General features: G+C 61.0%; 2 protein-coding genes across 3 annotated transcripts in view; one reads left to right on the top strand and one right to left on the bottom strand.

The window, feature by feature from the left end:
- The window catches only part of BOP1 (BOP1 ribosomal biogenesis factor), a gene marked incomplete at its 5' end in the record, with an annotated part of 40,381 nt that extends 33,092 nt beyond the window's left edge, over nt 1-7,289 (bottom strand). The window contains 3 exons of the mRNA XM_084281711.1: nt 1,445-1,546; nt 6,533-6,769; nt 7,281-7,289. Of these exons, the coding sequence (XP_084137837.1) occupies nt 1,445-1,546; nt 6,533-6,769; nt 7,281-7,289 (348 nt within the window). The remainder of the gene's footprint in view (nt 1-1,444; nt 1,547-6,532; nt 6,770-7,280) is intronic.
- Nucleotides 7,290-7,679: 390 nt separating this feature from the next.
- Nucleotides 7,680-15,349, top strand: part of HSF1 (heat shock transcription factor 1) — a 37,492-nt gene continuing 29,822 nt past the window's right edge. The window contains exons 1-3 of one of the 2 annotated variants that reach the window (XM_084306758.1): nt 7,680-7,952; nt 12,187-12,295; nt 14,846-14,982. In XM_084306758.1, the coding sequence (XP_084162884.1) occupies nt 7,806-7,952; nt 12,187-12,295; nt 14,846-14,982 (393 nt within the window). In that variant the 5' untranslated portion in view covers nt 7,680-7,805. The remainder of the gene's footprint in view (nt 7,953-12,186; nt 12,296-14,845; nt 14,983-15,349) is intronic. The other variant, XM_084306757.1, reaches the window with a different exon arrangement.

The following is a 15,349-nucleotide window of genomic DNA, read 5'->3' as shown; positions in this document are numbered from 1 at the left end:
CACCGGGGACGGGCTGCGCACCGACGGCCCGAGGGCGGACGCACGCGTCCTGGGTGCCCTGGAGAGCAGCGTGGCTCAGCGAGCCTTTAATTAGGAGGAGGCCACAAATTAACGAGGACAAAGGTACGACGCGAGCCAGCTCTTAACAAAATAAATTAGAGAAAAATAAAACCCGCAGCTCCCCTCGCAGCCCTCCTGCTCCCCGTGCCCCCCGTCCCGCCCGAGCACAAAGCCCCCAGTGTGCGCGTCGCGGCCGCAGGAAGCAGAAGCATCAGGGTTCTTCTGGGGGAGAGATAACTACAATCACAGAGAGAGGGCAGGGGGCTGGGAGCGGGGAACAAGGAACAAAGCCACTGGAAGCTGCTCTGATGTCAACAGGTTCTGAATCAGCGCTCCCCCCACGGGGGCCCTGAAACAGGACCAGCTGGGGAGAGAGAGACCTCGAATTCCTGCATGAAAGGGTTTTTTTTTTTTCCTGGGTTATGCTGGAGACATTACACAAGTGTATGTTTTCTATAGTCATATATTTCCCCTCTCTCTAAATCTCTATTCCAGACCCGGGGGCAGGGACTGCCGGCAGCTCCAGCGCCAGCCCAGGTGGGCCTCCAACATCTCCAAAACCCAGCCCGCGGGGGCTGGCTCCCGCTCCTCCCCGCAGGTCCCCTGGGGCTGGCGCATCCCTCAGGGCTCAGACGAGCACAATCTGAGTCCCTTCACCCACCCCAAACACCCGAGGGCCACCATCCTGGGGCTGGGTGCTCAGCCAGGAGCCCTGCTCAGGTCCGTGCCCCACAAATCCCCGTCCCCATCCCCGTGGCTGCTCCCAGCACGAGCGAGCTCCCGGTTTCGGCCCCATCCCGGTAAGCTCTGGGGCTGCCCCGGCACCTTTCAGGTGACCCCCGGCCCGGGAACAAGGGCCGGATCCGAATCCAAACGCCCCCGCAGCCCTTGGTGCTCGGATCCGTGCCGACCCCGGGGCCCTGCTGGAACAGCTGATGTGCGCCAGTCGCATTAATTGGTTTAGCAGACAATTAAGAGAGGCGGTGAGTTGTCGGGGACAACCGGACCCGAGGAGCGTTTTCTCACCGAGATCCCGCTGCCGTCCACACGGGCAGCCTCCAACCCTTCCCGAGGCATCCAGCAGAAAGCCACAGCCCTGGGTGGGCAAAGGGGCTGCGAGCCTCGGGCAGGGCAAACGGGGGCTCTGCCTTCATGTGAGGCAGACCCGACACCCCCTTTGGCTGCCCTGAGCACCAAGCCACCAAAATGAGCAGCAAAAAGAGCGGTTCAGGGCAATCCCTGTGCAGAGGCAGCGCCGTTTGACCACGCTCCCTCCCCTGAGTTTGCACCGAAGCCAACAAGGAGAGAAAAATCCATCCCACCATCTCACATCCATATTAAAAACACCACCAGCACGACAAAAAGCTTTGTGGGGGGGTCCTACCTCCTCATCCGAGCTGTCCTCCACGTATTCGTCCTGGGCAAGCCGACGCTCCTCTTCAGTCAGGAAGGGCCCGGCCTCCAGCTTCCTGGGAGCCCCTTTGACCTGAAGGGGAAAAAAAAACAGCTCGGTAAATCCCTCCGAATGAAGCCCTGCGCTGCTGTGCTCCCTGCAGCAGCCTTGGCTGGGCCACGAGGCCTGGAGCTGCCCCCAGTGCCCGGCGGGTGCCGGGTCCGAGGCCACCGCGAGCGCTCGGTGCTGCGCACGCGACCTCTCGCTCCCAGCTCCTCGGGGACGCTGCATCAGGAGGAAGGAAGGAAAGGAGGAAGGAAAGGGCTCGTTAAGCAGTGGGCAATTCTGCTCGTTGGGGACTTCATGGACAAAATCATCACCTCCTCCTGAGGACAGGTTGCTGGAGCAGCTCTGACAGCTATTAATGTGCAGAATCGCATCCCCGCTCCCTGGGCTCCAAACCTCTCCGGTCCACGGCCCCCACACCACAGCCACCTTCCAGATGGGGACCCCCAGACCAGACCCAGAGCAGGGACAGGTCTCAGGAGCACCAGGAGGTGATGGCCCCGTCCTCACCACCAGCCCCAGGTGAGGTCGGTGTGGGCAGTGCCACCCGCAGAGCCCCAGGTCCACTTCTCCCGCGTGCGCCCTGTGCGCACAGCCCCTGCCCACCTGGGGTCATTCTGAGCCTGGCGCAGGATTTAGGGTCCCTGAACCCCACAAGGTGCCCGCCAGCCCCCTCCTGCAGCCCGCGGAGGTCTCTGCTGGCAGATCCCTGGCACTTTGATGGCTCCGTGGTGTGCCCCACGCAGAGCTCCGTTCCCCCTGCGGGGCTCCACCACGTTTGCGCTCAGGACCGCGGAGCTGCTGGACGAAGCGTGCAAGATGGGGTGAAGCACCCACGACCCCAGCAGCACCACCTGAAGTTACCGACGGGTTTCAAAGCCATGAGTGCCGTTGGAGCCACTCTGAAGCCCAAATTTTTTGGCAGAGAGGCCCGGGGTGGCAAGGCCAGCGGGATGGAGATGGCCACGTGTGACACGCCGGGCCAGGCGCCTCCATCCGCGGTCACCTGCGGGGCACCACGAGCAGCCTCGGTCCCCGGGGGATCCCCACGCCTGCCCTGTGCCAGGACGGGGGCTCGGACACCGCGGGGCCACGTGGCAGAGCCGCGGTCAGACAGCGCCGGCCGCCAGGCTTCGCCCACTCGCTGAGCTGTGTGGGTGCCGAGCGAGCGGCAGATCCTGCCCTGCAAAACAGATTCGCTCCCCCCTCCTCCCCGGCTTCGCCACTTGGGGTGGGGGTAGGGGGAGAAGGGGGACCCTGGCTAGATCGGGTTTACGGGAGGATTCGGAGAAATAATCGGAAAAACAGCCCCAGAAAACGTCCCCCGGGGGAGCAGTAAAGCCCGCGCAGTGTGTGATCACCTTCTGCTGGACGCGCGGGGAGCGGGGTGGGAGAGAGCCTGGAAAATCCTGGGCCGGCAAGAGGATGAGATTACTGCAAAAACAAAGGGCTTTATTAAAAAATTTTTAAAAAGGGGAGATTGGAGATAAGTTTTTTTCCAGGCTTTTGGCGCTACGAGGGCTCTGGACTTGAGTTTCCATCTCTCCCTCTCGTCTCCCCCTCTCCCGCCACCGCGACGAGCGGGGAAGGAGCCGGGGCCGCGCTGCAGGGCCCTGGGGCACCGAGGAGCCAGGACCCCCACGGGGGGCTCACCCCAGCCAGCAAAGCCCACCCGAGGCCGTGTCTGTGGATTGAGGGCATCTACGGGCAGGTCAAAAAAAAACCTTCACCAGGAAACCTTTCAGAAAAGCTTCGCCAGGAGAGCAGGGAAGAGCCCAGCGAGGACGTCGCTCGCACACCCAGCACGCTGCTGGGACACACCGAGCCCTCCAAAGAGGGTATTTTACCCCAAACCAGGACTCCTAAGGGGGTTTCAGGCACCAGGATCAGCCATCCAACTCCTCCTGCAGGCGTGCCCAGCACCCCTCTGCTCTGCTCTGCCCGGTGCTTTCCCCACGCCGCAGCTCAGCACCGTGGGAGCCGCGTTTCAGGCACGGGAGCGCAGCGACCGCTCCTCTCCCCAGCCCTGCAGCGGTCTCATTCCACCAGAGGGCGGCAAGCCGTGCCGGACATGCTGCCAAAATCCAGCAAAACCCCCCCAAAACGCTCCCCTGGCACCCCACACCACGGCCAGGGCTCAGGGACAGGGGCTGCGCGCCGAGACCCGCGGCCTCCTCCTGCCCGAGCGCTCCCCGTGCGCGCTGCCCCAGGTGAGCTCAAGAGAAGAGCTTGGAGAAACCCCAAAGCAGGATCCCTGCGCTGAACCACACGCAGAGGGGCAAGGAGAAGGGGGGTGCTGCCCACAGCCCCATCCACGGCACCCCACGCCATCAAAGCTGAGCTGAAGGGTGGCTGGATGCAGGCGGAGCAGGGGACACGAGCCCCAGCTGCCCCAGGAGCCTCACGGCACCGCTCGGGGCAGGTCTGAGCCACCAGGCACAGGGGGAACAAACCCCACAACAAGCTCACCGCGCTTCTGGCTGCCAAGAGGTGGAAGAAAAGGGCTGGAAGGTGGCTGAAAGCAGCAGGAGCCGCGCTGGCTCCGCTCCCCCCCGGCGCAGAACCTGCCCGCCTCCCCCCGCACAGCCCTCGGCGCGCTCCCACGCAGTTCCCCCCAGGTTCTGGAGAAGAGATCAGCAGCTCCTGGCCTGCGATCCTCCTGCAGGAGGGGAGAGGTCCCAGCAGCCGTGGAGGGGAGCCCCCCGGCACCGCGGCAGGGGGATGAGGATGGTGGCGAGTGCCCAACAGGAGGGTGCCAGGCGGGTTCGGCAGCTGCCACAGCCTCTGCCAGCCAAAACGCCCGTCAGCAGCAGGGTCAGGAGAGGGGCTGCGAGGTTTTTCCTCTGTTCAGGGCCAGCAGCGGGGCCTGGATGCGTGGTGCCGAGCCCGGAGCTCGCTGAGGTCGAGTGGTGGAGGTGGGGAAAGGCACGCACCCGCTGCACATCCCGTACCTCCTCCTTGGCTAAGGCAGGGCGGCACCACCGGGTGCTCCGCTCCCCGAGGAGCTGCAGCCCCTGCCTCGCACAACGCCAACCTGCAGGAGAGCAGGGCTCGTGAAGAAAATGAAGAGAGAGTGACCAAAATGAAGACAGAGTGGCCAAAATCCTCCTCGTTGAGCAGGGTCCCCAAGGAGCCCATAAAACCACTAAGCCTGGTGGCAGCTGTAGGGCCAAGCACGGGTTTCCCTCGCTGCTGTTTTGTTTTCAGGGGTTTCCATCCTCCAACAACCTCTTGCAGGGGACCAAGGGGGTCCCAAATGCTGCCACAGCGCCTGCAGGTGAACACGGGGACGCCTCCGCTTTGAGCTCAGACATCAGAGGATCCAAATGGGCACTTCCAGAAGAGCAAGGACAGGGTTCGTGCCGGGGCCAGCCTTGGGGGATTCCATGAAGTTTTTCACCCCGAGGGCAAATGTCCATTTGTTCCATCTCACGGCGCTGGCAGCACCGCTACCACCACGGGCAGATGAAGCCTGCTTCGGGCCGGTGCGGCTTCTACAAGCACAAATTGGGGAGATTTGTACCTGGGGAGAGCAGAAGCAGTGACAAAGGGCTAGGAAGGTGGTGCAGGGGGGGTTTCCTGGGGTAGGACGGCAGCACGGCACCACCTCAGCCCACCAGGACCTCTCCCCAGGGTGCCAGGAGCGGGGCCGGGCAGCGCCGGGGCTGCCGAGGAAGAGAGGCCGGCCTGTCACGGCGCTGGAAGTCATTAGGAGGAAATCCAAGCCGACAAGGACAGCCCAATATTTACACAGCCCTGCGGACCAGCAGGACCCAAAGGTTGTGGGCATCGTCTCCAGAGCCCTCAGCCCTCCTTTGGCTTCTCCTGTTTGCTCGAACACAAAGCTCCTGCAGGAGCACTCCCAAATGTGCAGAGAGCAGCAACGCCCTGGACCCGAGGATCCCTGGAGCCAGAGCTGGTGAATTTGGCACCAGTGGGGGTCCCTCGAGCTGGGGGGAAGATTTGGGAAAACGGAGGAGCCACCACCAAGAGCTGTGTCTGTCCACGGCTGGGGCTGGCACCGCCTTCCTGCTGCCTGCTTCCAGCCGGACCTGATGCCCTTGGAGGTCTTCGCCATCCCAAACGACTCCACGATCCCGTTCTGTGGTGAAGCAGTGACCCCGGTGCCTGCGGTCAGCTCCTCCTGAGCCCTGCACAGCCTGGCGTGGACATCCATAATTCGAGTTTTGAGAACGAATTTAGCAAAGGCAGAGGAGCCAGCCTCCGGGCAGCGCTGCCGGTCGGGTGCCTGTTCCTGGGAGGTTCTTCCTTGCAATGCCCAACCCCACACTGTGCCTAGCATCCCCGGGGGATGCAGGTGCCAGGAGGGAGCACAAGGGGCTCTGAAGGCACAAGCAGGGGGTGAGCACTCACCTGGGCACATTTGGTGCCCTCCAGGTCCTGCCCCGTGCCAAACCCCTCGGGTACGGCCACAGGGAAACCTCCGAGCTGCGGGTGTGCGACCCCGAGATCTCCTGGTGCCCACGTCCAGCCAAGAAAAATGAGCATCAGGAGCCAGGAAACTCGTGTGGTTTAGGGAATTGAGCGCTCTGAGGAGCAAAACGGCACCGGGGAACCGAGCTGAGGGTCCCCAGCGGCTGCTGGAGGCGGCGCGGGGATGGGGACACCCCGAGGGGGACGGGGACACCCCGAGGGGGACGGGGACACCCCGAGGGGGACTGGTGCTGAGCGGGGGCACAGCAGGAGCCGCGCGTTAGGGCAAGCTCCAGCGTGAATTTTTCACCAACCTTCGCGCCCAGCTCGCCTGGAACCGGAGGACACCTCTAAAATAATTAAAAATGGTAAAAAATAATGAAAAGCAAGGAAGGTGTCCACGAGGGAAGTGTCAGGACCGCGGGCTCCAGGAACAAACGGGCAGGGGGGTCCCTCCTGCCCCCAGGCAAGCAGCTGCGGGGCTGCCCCCGTGGTGGCTGCCCCCAAATAATGGGGCACAGGGCATGGGGCTCGCAGCCCCCCCACCCCAAAAAGCCCCATCCCAGCCCCGTTCCTCACCCGTCCTGCAGGGGCTGTGGTGCTGCCGGGCTCTTCCTCATCATCCTCCTCATCCTCATCTTCATCCTCGTCGTCTTCCTCCTCCTCCTCCTCGTCTTCCTCTCCGCTCCCCTCCTCCTCCTCTTCCTCCTCCTCCTCGTCCTCGCTGCCCCCCCAGCTCTCGCTGTCGCTGCCCCCCAGCCCCCAGCCCCCGCTGGGCTCCGGCTCCTCGGCTCCGGGGCTCGGCGCCTCCTGGGGCTGCGGGGTGAAAAACGGGAGGGGGTCAGGGCCGGGCACCGGGACCGGGGCACCCCGGGACCCCCCGGTAACCACGGTAACCCCCCGGTAACCCCCCAGTAACCATGGTAACCCTATGATAACCCCCCCGGTAACCTTCCAGTAACCATAGTAACCCCCAGTAAACCCCCCGGTAACCATAGCAACCCCCGGTAACCACGGTGACCTCCCGGTAAACCCCCCAAATAACCATATAAATCCCCGGTAACCATGGTAACCTCCCGGTAACCACGGTGCCCCCCCCCGATAACCCCCCAAATAACCATGGTAACGCCCCGGTAGCCCCCCGGTAACCATGGTAACCCCCCCGGTAACCCCCCGGTAACCACGGTGCCCCCCCGGTAACCCCCCAAATAACCATATGAACCCCCGGTAACCATGGTAACCCCCTGATAACCCCCGGTAACCATGGTAACCCCCCGGTAGCCCCCCGGTAACCATGGTAACCCCCTCCCGTTCCCCCCCTCCCCACCTCCGCCATGCCGGTGCCGCGTGCGCCGCCGCGCTCCTCGTGCGCCGGGGTCAGAGGTCACGGCCCCGCCCCCTGCCGCCTCCTTCCGCCTTCCGGGCCCGGCTCCACCTCCGGGGGGGCGGAAAATAACGGGGTGGGGGGGGATACCGGAGGCAGCGGCGGGGTCAGAGGGCAGAGGGCGCGCGGCCCCACGCGCATGCGCCGCCGCCACCCGCCCAACTGAGGGGGGCTCAGGAGGAGGGCGGGGGGAAAACCAAGCGAGGCGCGGGCGCGCATGCGCAGCACCCCCTTTCCCGCCGCCTCTCTCCGCGTTGGGGGCGTGGCGGAGGGGGGGCGGGGGCGGCGCCGCGCATGCGCGCGGGCGCCCCGCGCCGAGGGGGGCTCGTCCCGGCGGCGTCCCAAGATGGCGGCGGCCATGCAGGGCCCCGCGGGCGGCGCTGCGCAGGCGGCGGCCGGGCCCCGAGGCGGCGGCGGGCGGCGGCGGCGCTGAGCCCACGGAACCCGGGCCCTGAGGCCTCGACGGCCATGGAGGGCCCCGGCGGTGCGGCGGCGGTGGGCGCCGGGCCCGGTGGCGGCGGCGGTGGCGGCGGCAGCAACGTGCCGGCCTTCCTCACCAAGCTGTGGACGCTGGTGGAGGACCCCGACACCGACCCCCTCATCTGCTGGAGCCCGGTGAGCACCGGCGGAGGCCAGGCCGAGGCCGCGGGGCTTGGGTCCCGGCAGCGGGCGAACGCCCGCTGCCGGGACCCGACCCCGCGGCCGAGGCCCTGGCGTTTTCCCGGAGAAAAATCCTCGTTTTTTAATGTTTTTAATGGTTTTCTCGTTAGTCGGTAATTAAAAGAGGGTGTCAGGGGGTCCTGAGGGGGTTTTGTGGGAGGTGAGGTGGGAATGGGGGGTGTGAGGGGGAGTTGGTGAGGAGAAGGGGGAAATAAGGGGGAAAATAGGTGAAAAAGGGGGTTAAAAAAGGTAAAAATAGGTGAAAAGGGGATGAAAAAGTAAAAATGGGTGAAAAAGGGGGTAAAAATGGGTGAAAAATGGGGTAAAGCTGCATGGGGTGGGGGTGGGTGGAGGTAGAGGTGGGGGTTTGGGGGTGTGGAGGGTGAAGGGGTTTCAGGGAGGGAAGGTAGGAATTGGGGGTGGGGAGGGGAAATTAGTGAGAAATTGATGGAATTGGTTAATGGAGTTAATGAAAAATGCAGGGAAAGAAGCGTCGGAGGAGGTAAAAGTGCACAGGGTGGGTGGTTGTGGGGTTATGCTTGGGGTTTGGGGGGTTGGGGGTGTGGGGCCTGAGGGGATTTCCATAGGGAAAGGCAGAAATAGGGGGTCTGTGGGGGGAAATTGGTGAAAAAAGCAGGAAAATTGGCATCAGAGGAGGTAAAACTGCACGGTGTGAGCTTGTAGTTGGGTTTTGGGGGGTTAGGGGTGTGGGTCCTGAGGGGATTTCCGTAGGGAAAGGTATAAATAGGGGGTCTGTGAGGGGAAATTGGTGCAAAAAAGCAGGAAAATGAGAGTTAAATGGGGTAAAACTGCATGGGGTGTGAACTTAAAGTTGGGTTTTGGGGCTCAGGAGTGCGAGTCTTGAAGGGATTTCCACAGGGAAAGGCACAAATTGGGGGTGTGTGAGGGGAAATCGGTGCAAAAAGCAGGGAAATGAGCGTGAGAGGGGGTAAAACTGCACGGGGCGGGGGTGGGTGGGCTCCTGGTTGGGCTTCGGGGGCTCAGGAGCGTGGTCCCGAGGTGCTTTCTGCAAGAAAAGGCACAATTTGTGTGTGTGAGAGGGGAAATCTGTAAAGAAAACGGGAAAAGAAGCGGTGGAGGAGGTGAAAGTGCACAGGGGGTGTGTGTGCGGGCGTCAAATTGGGGTCTGGGGCTCAGGAGTGGGGGTCCTGAAGTGCTTTCTGTAAGGAAGGGCACAAATTGGGTGTGTGTGAGGAGAAATCGGTGAAGAAAGCAGGAAAATAAACCCCAGAGGAGGTGAAGCAGCTGTATGTATATATATATATGTATATATAATCTTCTAACTGCACTTTTTTAGGGTGGGACCTTCAGCTTTTCTCTGTGGTGTTTCCTCTCGCCCCGCAGCAGCCCCGTGCCCTCCCCTGGGGCCAGCAGCGGCCCCAGGCAGCTCCGAACCCGTGTGGATCCCGAGGGGCTGAGGGGTGGGAGCCTCCCCAGGGCAACAGGGCCACCCCTCGGATGTCCCCCACTTGTCCCTGCAGCTTTTGGGTCGGTGGGGCCGGGCTCCAGGCCCCGAGGATGGAGCTGGTGGAGGGCTGGGGGTCCTCGGCTGCGGGATGGGGGCTCGGAGAGGCTCCTGCAAGGGGGAGCTCCACCACAGGGGGGGCTCCAGCCTGACCCGCGGGGCGGTGGGCTTTAAAACCAAGCAAAAAAAACCCCACAGCCAAAGGTTTGGGGTCCCCGAGGAGAAGCCTGACCCTGCCGGATCCTCCTGCCCGTCCCCGCACCCCTCGCTCCATCTCCTGCCCAGTGCCTTTACTGGGAGGCTGTGGGAGGCCCCGAGCTCGCTATCAGAACCAGCTGGGAGCTGCTGGTTTGACTGGCAGGCAGAGATAACGGGCCCAGCCCAGGAGGATTTGGGGGCAGTGGCAGCTCTGTGATGTTTTCACCTCCAGTTTTGGGGTGCGGGAGCTGCCCTCAGCTCCTCCTCTGGCTGGGCTCTCCCCGTTTGCCCTCTGTTTTCACTGGCTGTGCTTCCTCTTGCTGTTGAGGTGTTTTGTGAATAAAACCCACAGGATCACAGAGCTGTAGGGGTTGGAAGGGACCCCCTGGGATCACCAACCCCTTCCCAAAGCATTTCCCTACAGCAGGCTGCCCAGGGAGGCGTTAAATATCCCCAAAGAAGGAGCCCCCCCAGCCTCCCTGGGCAGCCTGCTCAGTGCTCTGTCACCCTCACCATGAAGAATTTCTTTCCCATATTGGTTCAGAGCTTCCCGGGCTCAATTTTGTGCCCGTTACCCCTTGTCCTGTCCCCAAAAAACACTGAGAAGAGCTTGGCCAAACCCCTCTGTCCCCGAACCCTCAGGTTTTTCCACCCATCGCTGAGATCCCGACGTCCTCGTGCCGTTTGTTGCGTCTCTGCCACAGCATCGGCTGTTTTTCCAGGGGGGGTCACTCCGGTGCCGTGCTGTAGCAACATCGCTTGGCTTTTTGGGCTAATTCATGGCTTTTCTGCTCTCCCTCCCACCCGGGGCACCTCAGCGCGCCGCGACACCGCCGGGATCGCCCTTCCCATTTCGGGTGCTGGGAAATAACATCAAACTGGGGTTTTTTATAGCTCTGAAGTCGTTATTTTCCCGGATTTCCCTGCTTATTTCACAGCCTCACAGACTGAGAGCCCGAACACGTGTAAGGGCTGAAGATCCTGCTCCTAAATTTTCTCCTCGCTGATTCCCCTGGGGCTGGAGGAGGCGGAGGGGCAGCGCGGGGCGGTCAGAGGGAAGGAGCAGGAGCTGCAGGGCAAAATTGGGGTGTGAGCCCCCTCACCGCAGCGCTGTGTGGGGCTGGGGGTGTTCGGGGCCATTCCAGGAGTCCTGTCCCAGCTCCGTAGCTCCCCAGATGGGACCTGGGCTCCCAGCTGAGCAGTTTTTGGCCCCTCAGCCTCAGCTTTTGACATCACCAGGGGCTGGTTCAGGGCAATCTGGGGCAGTTTTTTGCTTTGCAGCCCCAAGGAGAAGCTGTTTGAGCCCCGGGGCTCTCCTGCGGGTTGTGGGGGCTCAGCTCGGTGTCCTGCACCACAGCAGGGACAGAAACCAGTAACGTGTGAAGAACTGGGGGTCTGGGAAGAGCCCTGGGGTCCCTGCAGCGCTGCGCCGGGGTCGGGTCTTGGAAATGGCTTTGGTGCAGGAGGTGTTGGGGGAAAAACAACCTCAGGGCACAGCAGGATTTGGGATGCTGGGGGGGGATAACAGAGATGAGGCAGGGGGATAACAGAGATGAGGCAGGGGTTGGTAACGGCCGCGTGGGGCTGGTTTGCTCCTCGCTGTGCAGCTCATCTGGTCACTTATGGATGATTTAATCAGGGTCTGCGCCCTGTAAACCTCCGTGTGCCTGCTTGAGGCCTCCCCTTGGCTATTTCAGGGGGTTGGGGCAAGCTGCTGCGAGCAGAGGAGCTCAGGGGGGCACAGGAGGCACCCGGTGAGTCCTCAGGAGTAACAAAACTCATCCGTGGGCCATGGAGCCCAAACTGTGACCTTATAATAAACTCTGAGTGCGTTTGGTGCTGGCAGGCAGAACCCTGTGGGGTTTGGTGCTCTGACATCTCTGGGGTTGTGCCGCTGCTGGGGACGGGCCCCGGGGTGCTGGTGGTGCTGTGGGGGCGATGTTAGCGGGGGGAGCATCGTGGGGGGAGCAAATCCATGTCTTGAAATGTATTTGGAGCTCCTGCATCGTGGTGCCAGGACGAAAACCCTGTGCTGGTCAGCAGGAGCCACGTGCAATTAAACGGCACCACGGACCTGGAAGCTGAACGGCTGAAATGGGGCTGAAACGGGGCTGTTTGTTGGGCTGGGTGATGTGCTCGTGGCACATTGTTCACCTCTCACCACCTCCTGCTGCTTAAAATCCTCAGGGTCCCCCCCGGCCAAACCCCGGGCGCCTCATCCCGCGGGTCCTGGCCCACCTGCGCGGCCCCGGGCGCGCCGAGACTGGCAGGAGGTGGAATCGGGTTAATTTGCTGCCAGATGTTGACATTTCCAGGCGGGCTCGCCGCGCCGCCTGCTTGCTGTCGGTACGAAATCAAGCTAATTGGCACGGGGTGGGGAATTCACACATCTGTGCTCGTGCAAAATGGGGCTTGGTGGCGTGCGTAACCTCTCTCCTGGTGGAGCAGGGTGACGGCGGCCGATAACGTCTCGTTTTGTCTTGGTTTTTGTTTTTTTTTTGGCAGAGTGGAAACAGCTTCCATGTGTTTGACCAAGGACAGTTTGCCAAGGAGGTACTCCCGAAGTACTTCAAGCACAACAACATGGCCAGCTTCGTGCGACAGCTCAATATGTGTGAGTATCCCCCCGGGGCTCCGTGCCACGATCCTGGGCCATTGTGTTTGACCTGGGAACATTTTCTGCCCTTGCAGTTATCCGGGGGGACCCGGGGGTAGGTTTAAGGTTGGCTGTGCTGACAGGCAAAGCCACTGCTAACGCCAACAACCCGTGCCAGACGTGAAGAACCTCGAGCTCTCGGCTTTTTATCTTGCCCTTCCCTGGGTGTGAGCCTGGGAGCTCGCCTGTCATTAATGCTGGCGGTGGCACTCCTTGCTGCTCTCCTTGCTGCTCTCCTTGCCACCTCCTAATGAAGCAGGAGCTCCTGGAAGGCCTCCAGCTGGACAGAGAAGCCACGAGTGACAGCTCGGTAATTTCCTAACCGCTTTCTCCAGGGGATGTTGCCGCCGGAGTCATGAAAAGCAGGCGCTGACTGAACTTGCTCGTCTCAGCAGCAGTTATTTTTTTTCCCCCTAGAGCCATGGCAGAGCTCTCGCCATCATCAAGCCCGATCCTCTGCTTCGAGGCAGGCTCAGCTCCCTCTGTCTCATCCCGGTGGCTTAGGGAGTGGTTTCACGAGCCTCCAACAGCCAGGATGCTGCGAGCTCCTCAGGGAAATGCCTTTAGTGTGAGGGTGGCTGCTGGACGTCTAACCCAAACCCTCCTTCTGCCGTTCAGCCCCTCCTCTTCTTCCCTCCCTGCCGGGGGCGTTATGGAGTAATTTATTACTCTTTGAAGCAGGGATGGAATCACCAGGCTGCAAAAGACCCAAAAGATCACCAGGGTCAGCCAGCACCTCACACAAATCCACCGCCAAACCCATCCCCGAGCGCCACGTCCACACCTCTTGATTTGCTTGCGTTATAAAAGGGAAATGCCTGGAACAGAACCTGAGTTTCTGTGCGTGGTTTATCGGGGTTTGCTTGTTCTGCTCCCCCCCAGGTGTGTGGTTATCGCTGCTTCGTGCCGAGCTCTGCCCTTCTGATGCCTGCTCGCAGCAGAATTCAGCTGGATTTCCACGGGGCAGCCTCCGAGCTGGTGCTCAGGCTGAGTCCTCTTACCCTGCTCCATGCAAAACCAGAGCCAGGGCTCAGAAATCCTCCAGAAGGGGCACGTCCTGTGCTCCCTGCCCACGGCCTTTCCTTCCAGGGATCGCTGCAGTGGCTGGAAGCTGCCTCCTAGCACCACAACATCGGGTGATTTCACTAAATCACTTCCTGCTGCAAGTGCAGGAAGCTTTTTTCCACCCGCAGCTGTGTCCTGACAAACACAAATAACGCTTGCAATTTGTCCTAGCGGCTCACGGAAGAGCTGAGATCAAAAAGCACTTGGCTCCCCCACGGGCAGAGCTGTCCTTCTGGGGTATCTCAGAGACGTGGGGATGGGGTTTGGTGGTGAACTTGTGTTAGGTGCCGGCTGGCCCTGGTGATCGTATCGCCCTTTTCCAGTCTTACAATTCTTTGATCCCAAGTTTTGGGGACAGCTGTGACGAGGCTCCCACACGGGCAGCTCTGGGACAGCCACAGTCTGAGGCACAAAACCCGGAGCTGCTCTGGAAGTTGGGGCAAGAGCTGGGGTCAGCACGTTGCCCCGAAGGCTGGTCACTGCTCTGGAGTGATCCTCGGTGTGTAACCAAAACTGAGCTTCTGTCTCCTTCCAGGAAATATAAATCAGATTTCCGAGTGCTGCTTTGAATAAACTGATAGCGACGTGAGTGAGAGTAGGGTGAATTCCAGTGCAGTTTGTTATTTTTCTTACTTCAGTTCAATCAGATGCCACAGTGGTCACCCCCCCTGGCACACCGGTAACACTCGCACAGGTTTGTCTCCAAAGTACAAATAGTTCTGTTAGCACGAGAGCTGCTGGGCAGTGCTCCTTGCACCGTGCATGTGGCCAGCTGCTTTCAGAAGCCACTTTATTCCCTGAAGAAACGAAATGTAAGACCTCTGGGATTGCATGGAGCGTGTGCTAAGTGTTGCAGTCTGCCTTTGGTGGTGCTCCTGAAAGGAAGCTCTGTGGAAATGCCTCTTCCCTTGCCTCCATCTGCGCTGAGAAGGCGAGGAGAGATGCTGTGTGCTCGTGTAACCACAGCGTCCTGTGGCTGAGGGCCTTGAATCGGGAAACAGGAAGGTTAATTGGAGACTTTTGCTTCAATTCCTTTAATTTCAGCCTTTCTTCTTGCTGCCCCGTGCTGTCAGCCAAATAAACAAACGTTGGCTTTGTGAGAGCAGCAAACGGTGTTTTTCAGAAGGGTTCTGGGATGTAGGAGTGGATCCTGCTCAGATCCTGCTTTGCTCTGTGGTTCAGGGCAGCGGCTGCGTGGCTCTGCCCTCCTGGAGAGGACCAGGGGCAGTGGAGGACTCGTGCCACTTGTCAAGGAGGCCTGGCATAGCCTCCATCAGGTTGAGTTCCTCGTTCCACGAAGCGTTTTTAGGGGGAGATGTGTTAGGAATGGCACAGTGACCGAGGGCTTAGGCAAGCAAGGGGAGCTCGTGCTTGTTTCTGCTCTCTGACGTTCCTATTTAGCCCGTCGAGTTTTCCTCCTACCATCTACCATTTAATTTGCAGATGGCTTTCGAAAGGTGGTGCACATTGAGCAGGGAGGATTGGTGAAGCCGGAGAAAGACGACACCGAGTTCCAGCACCCGTACTTCATCCGAGGCCAGGAGCATCTCCTGGAGAACATCAAGAGGAAAGTAACCAGCGTAAGTTTCTGCAGTGGATCTTTCAGGAAAGGTTTTGACAAACTGTTTGAAAACAAAGCGTTGGTTGGAACAGCATCGGGGCGCTCTGGGGGCAAGGGTCCTTGGCACCACTGGTGGTGAGGTTCTGGCAGCAGCTCTGCTTGCTGCCTCTGCCCTCACACAGGTACAAGCTGCAGCACCACCCTGCTGATCTGCTGCCCCCAGATTCCTGCTGCCATTCCCTTCTGTTCCTGGGTCCCTTTCTCACCCATCTCAGCGTTGGGTTTGTTGTGGTGCTGCTTGCTCTTCCCTCTGCTGCACACCACCAGCAGAAAGCAGGCAGCGTTCGGGCCTTACAAACCAGCCTGTCTCTGGAGCCGGTACAAAT

Source organism: Netta rufina (assembly GCF_964035555.1).
Source record: "Netta rufina genome assembly, chromosome: 2".
In the NCBI taxonomy this organism is placed as follows: Eukaryota; Metazoa; Chordata; class Aves; order Anseriformes; family Anatidae; genus Netta; species Netta rufina.
Note: the sequence above shows the minus strand (reverse complement) of the source record. Positions and strands in the feature narration are given on the sequence as shown.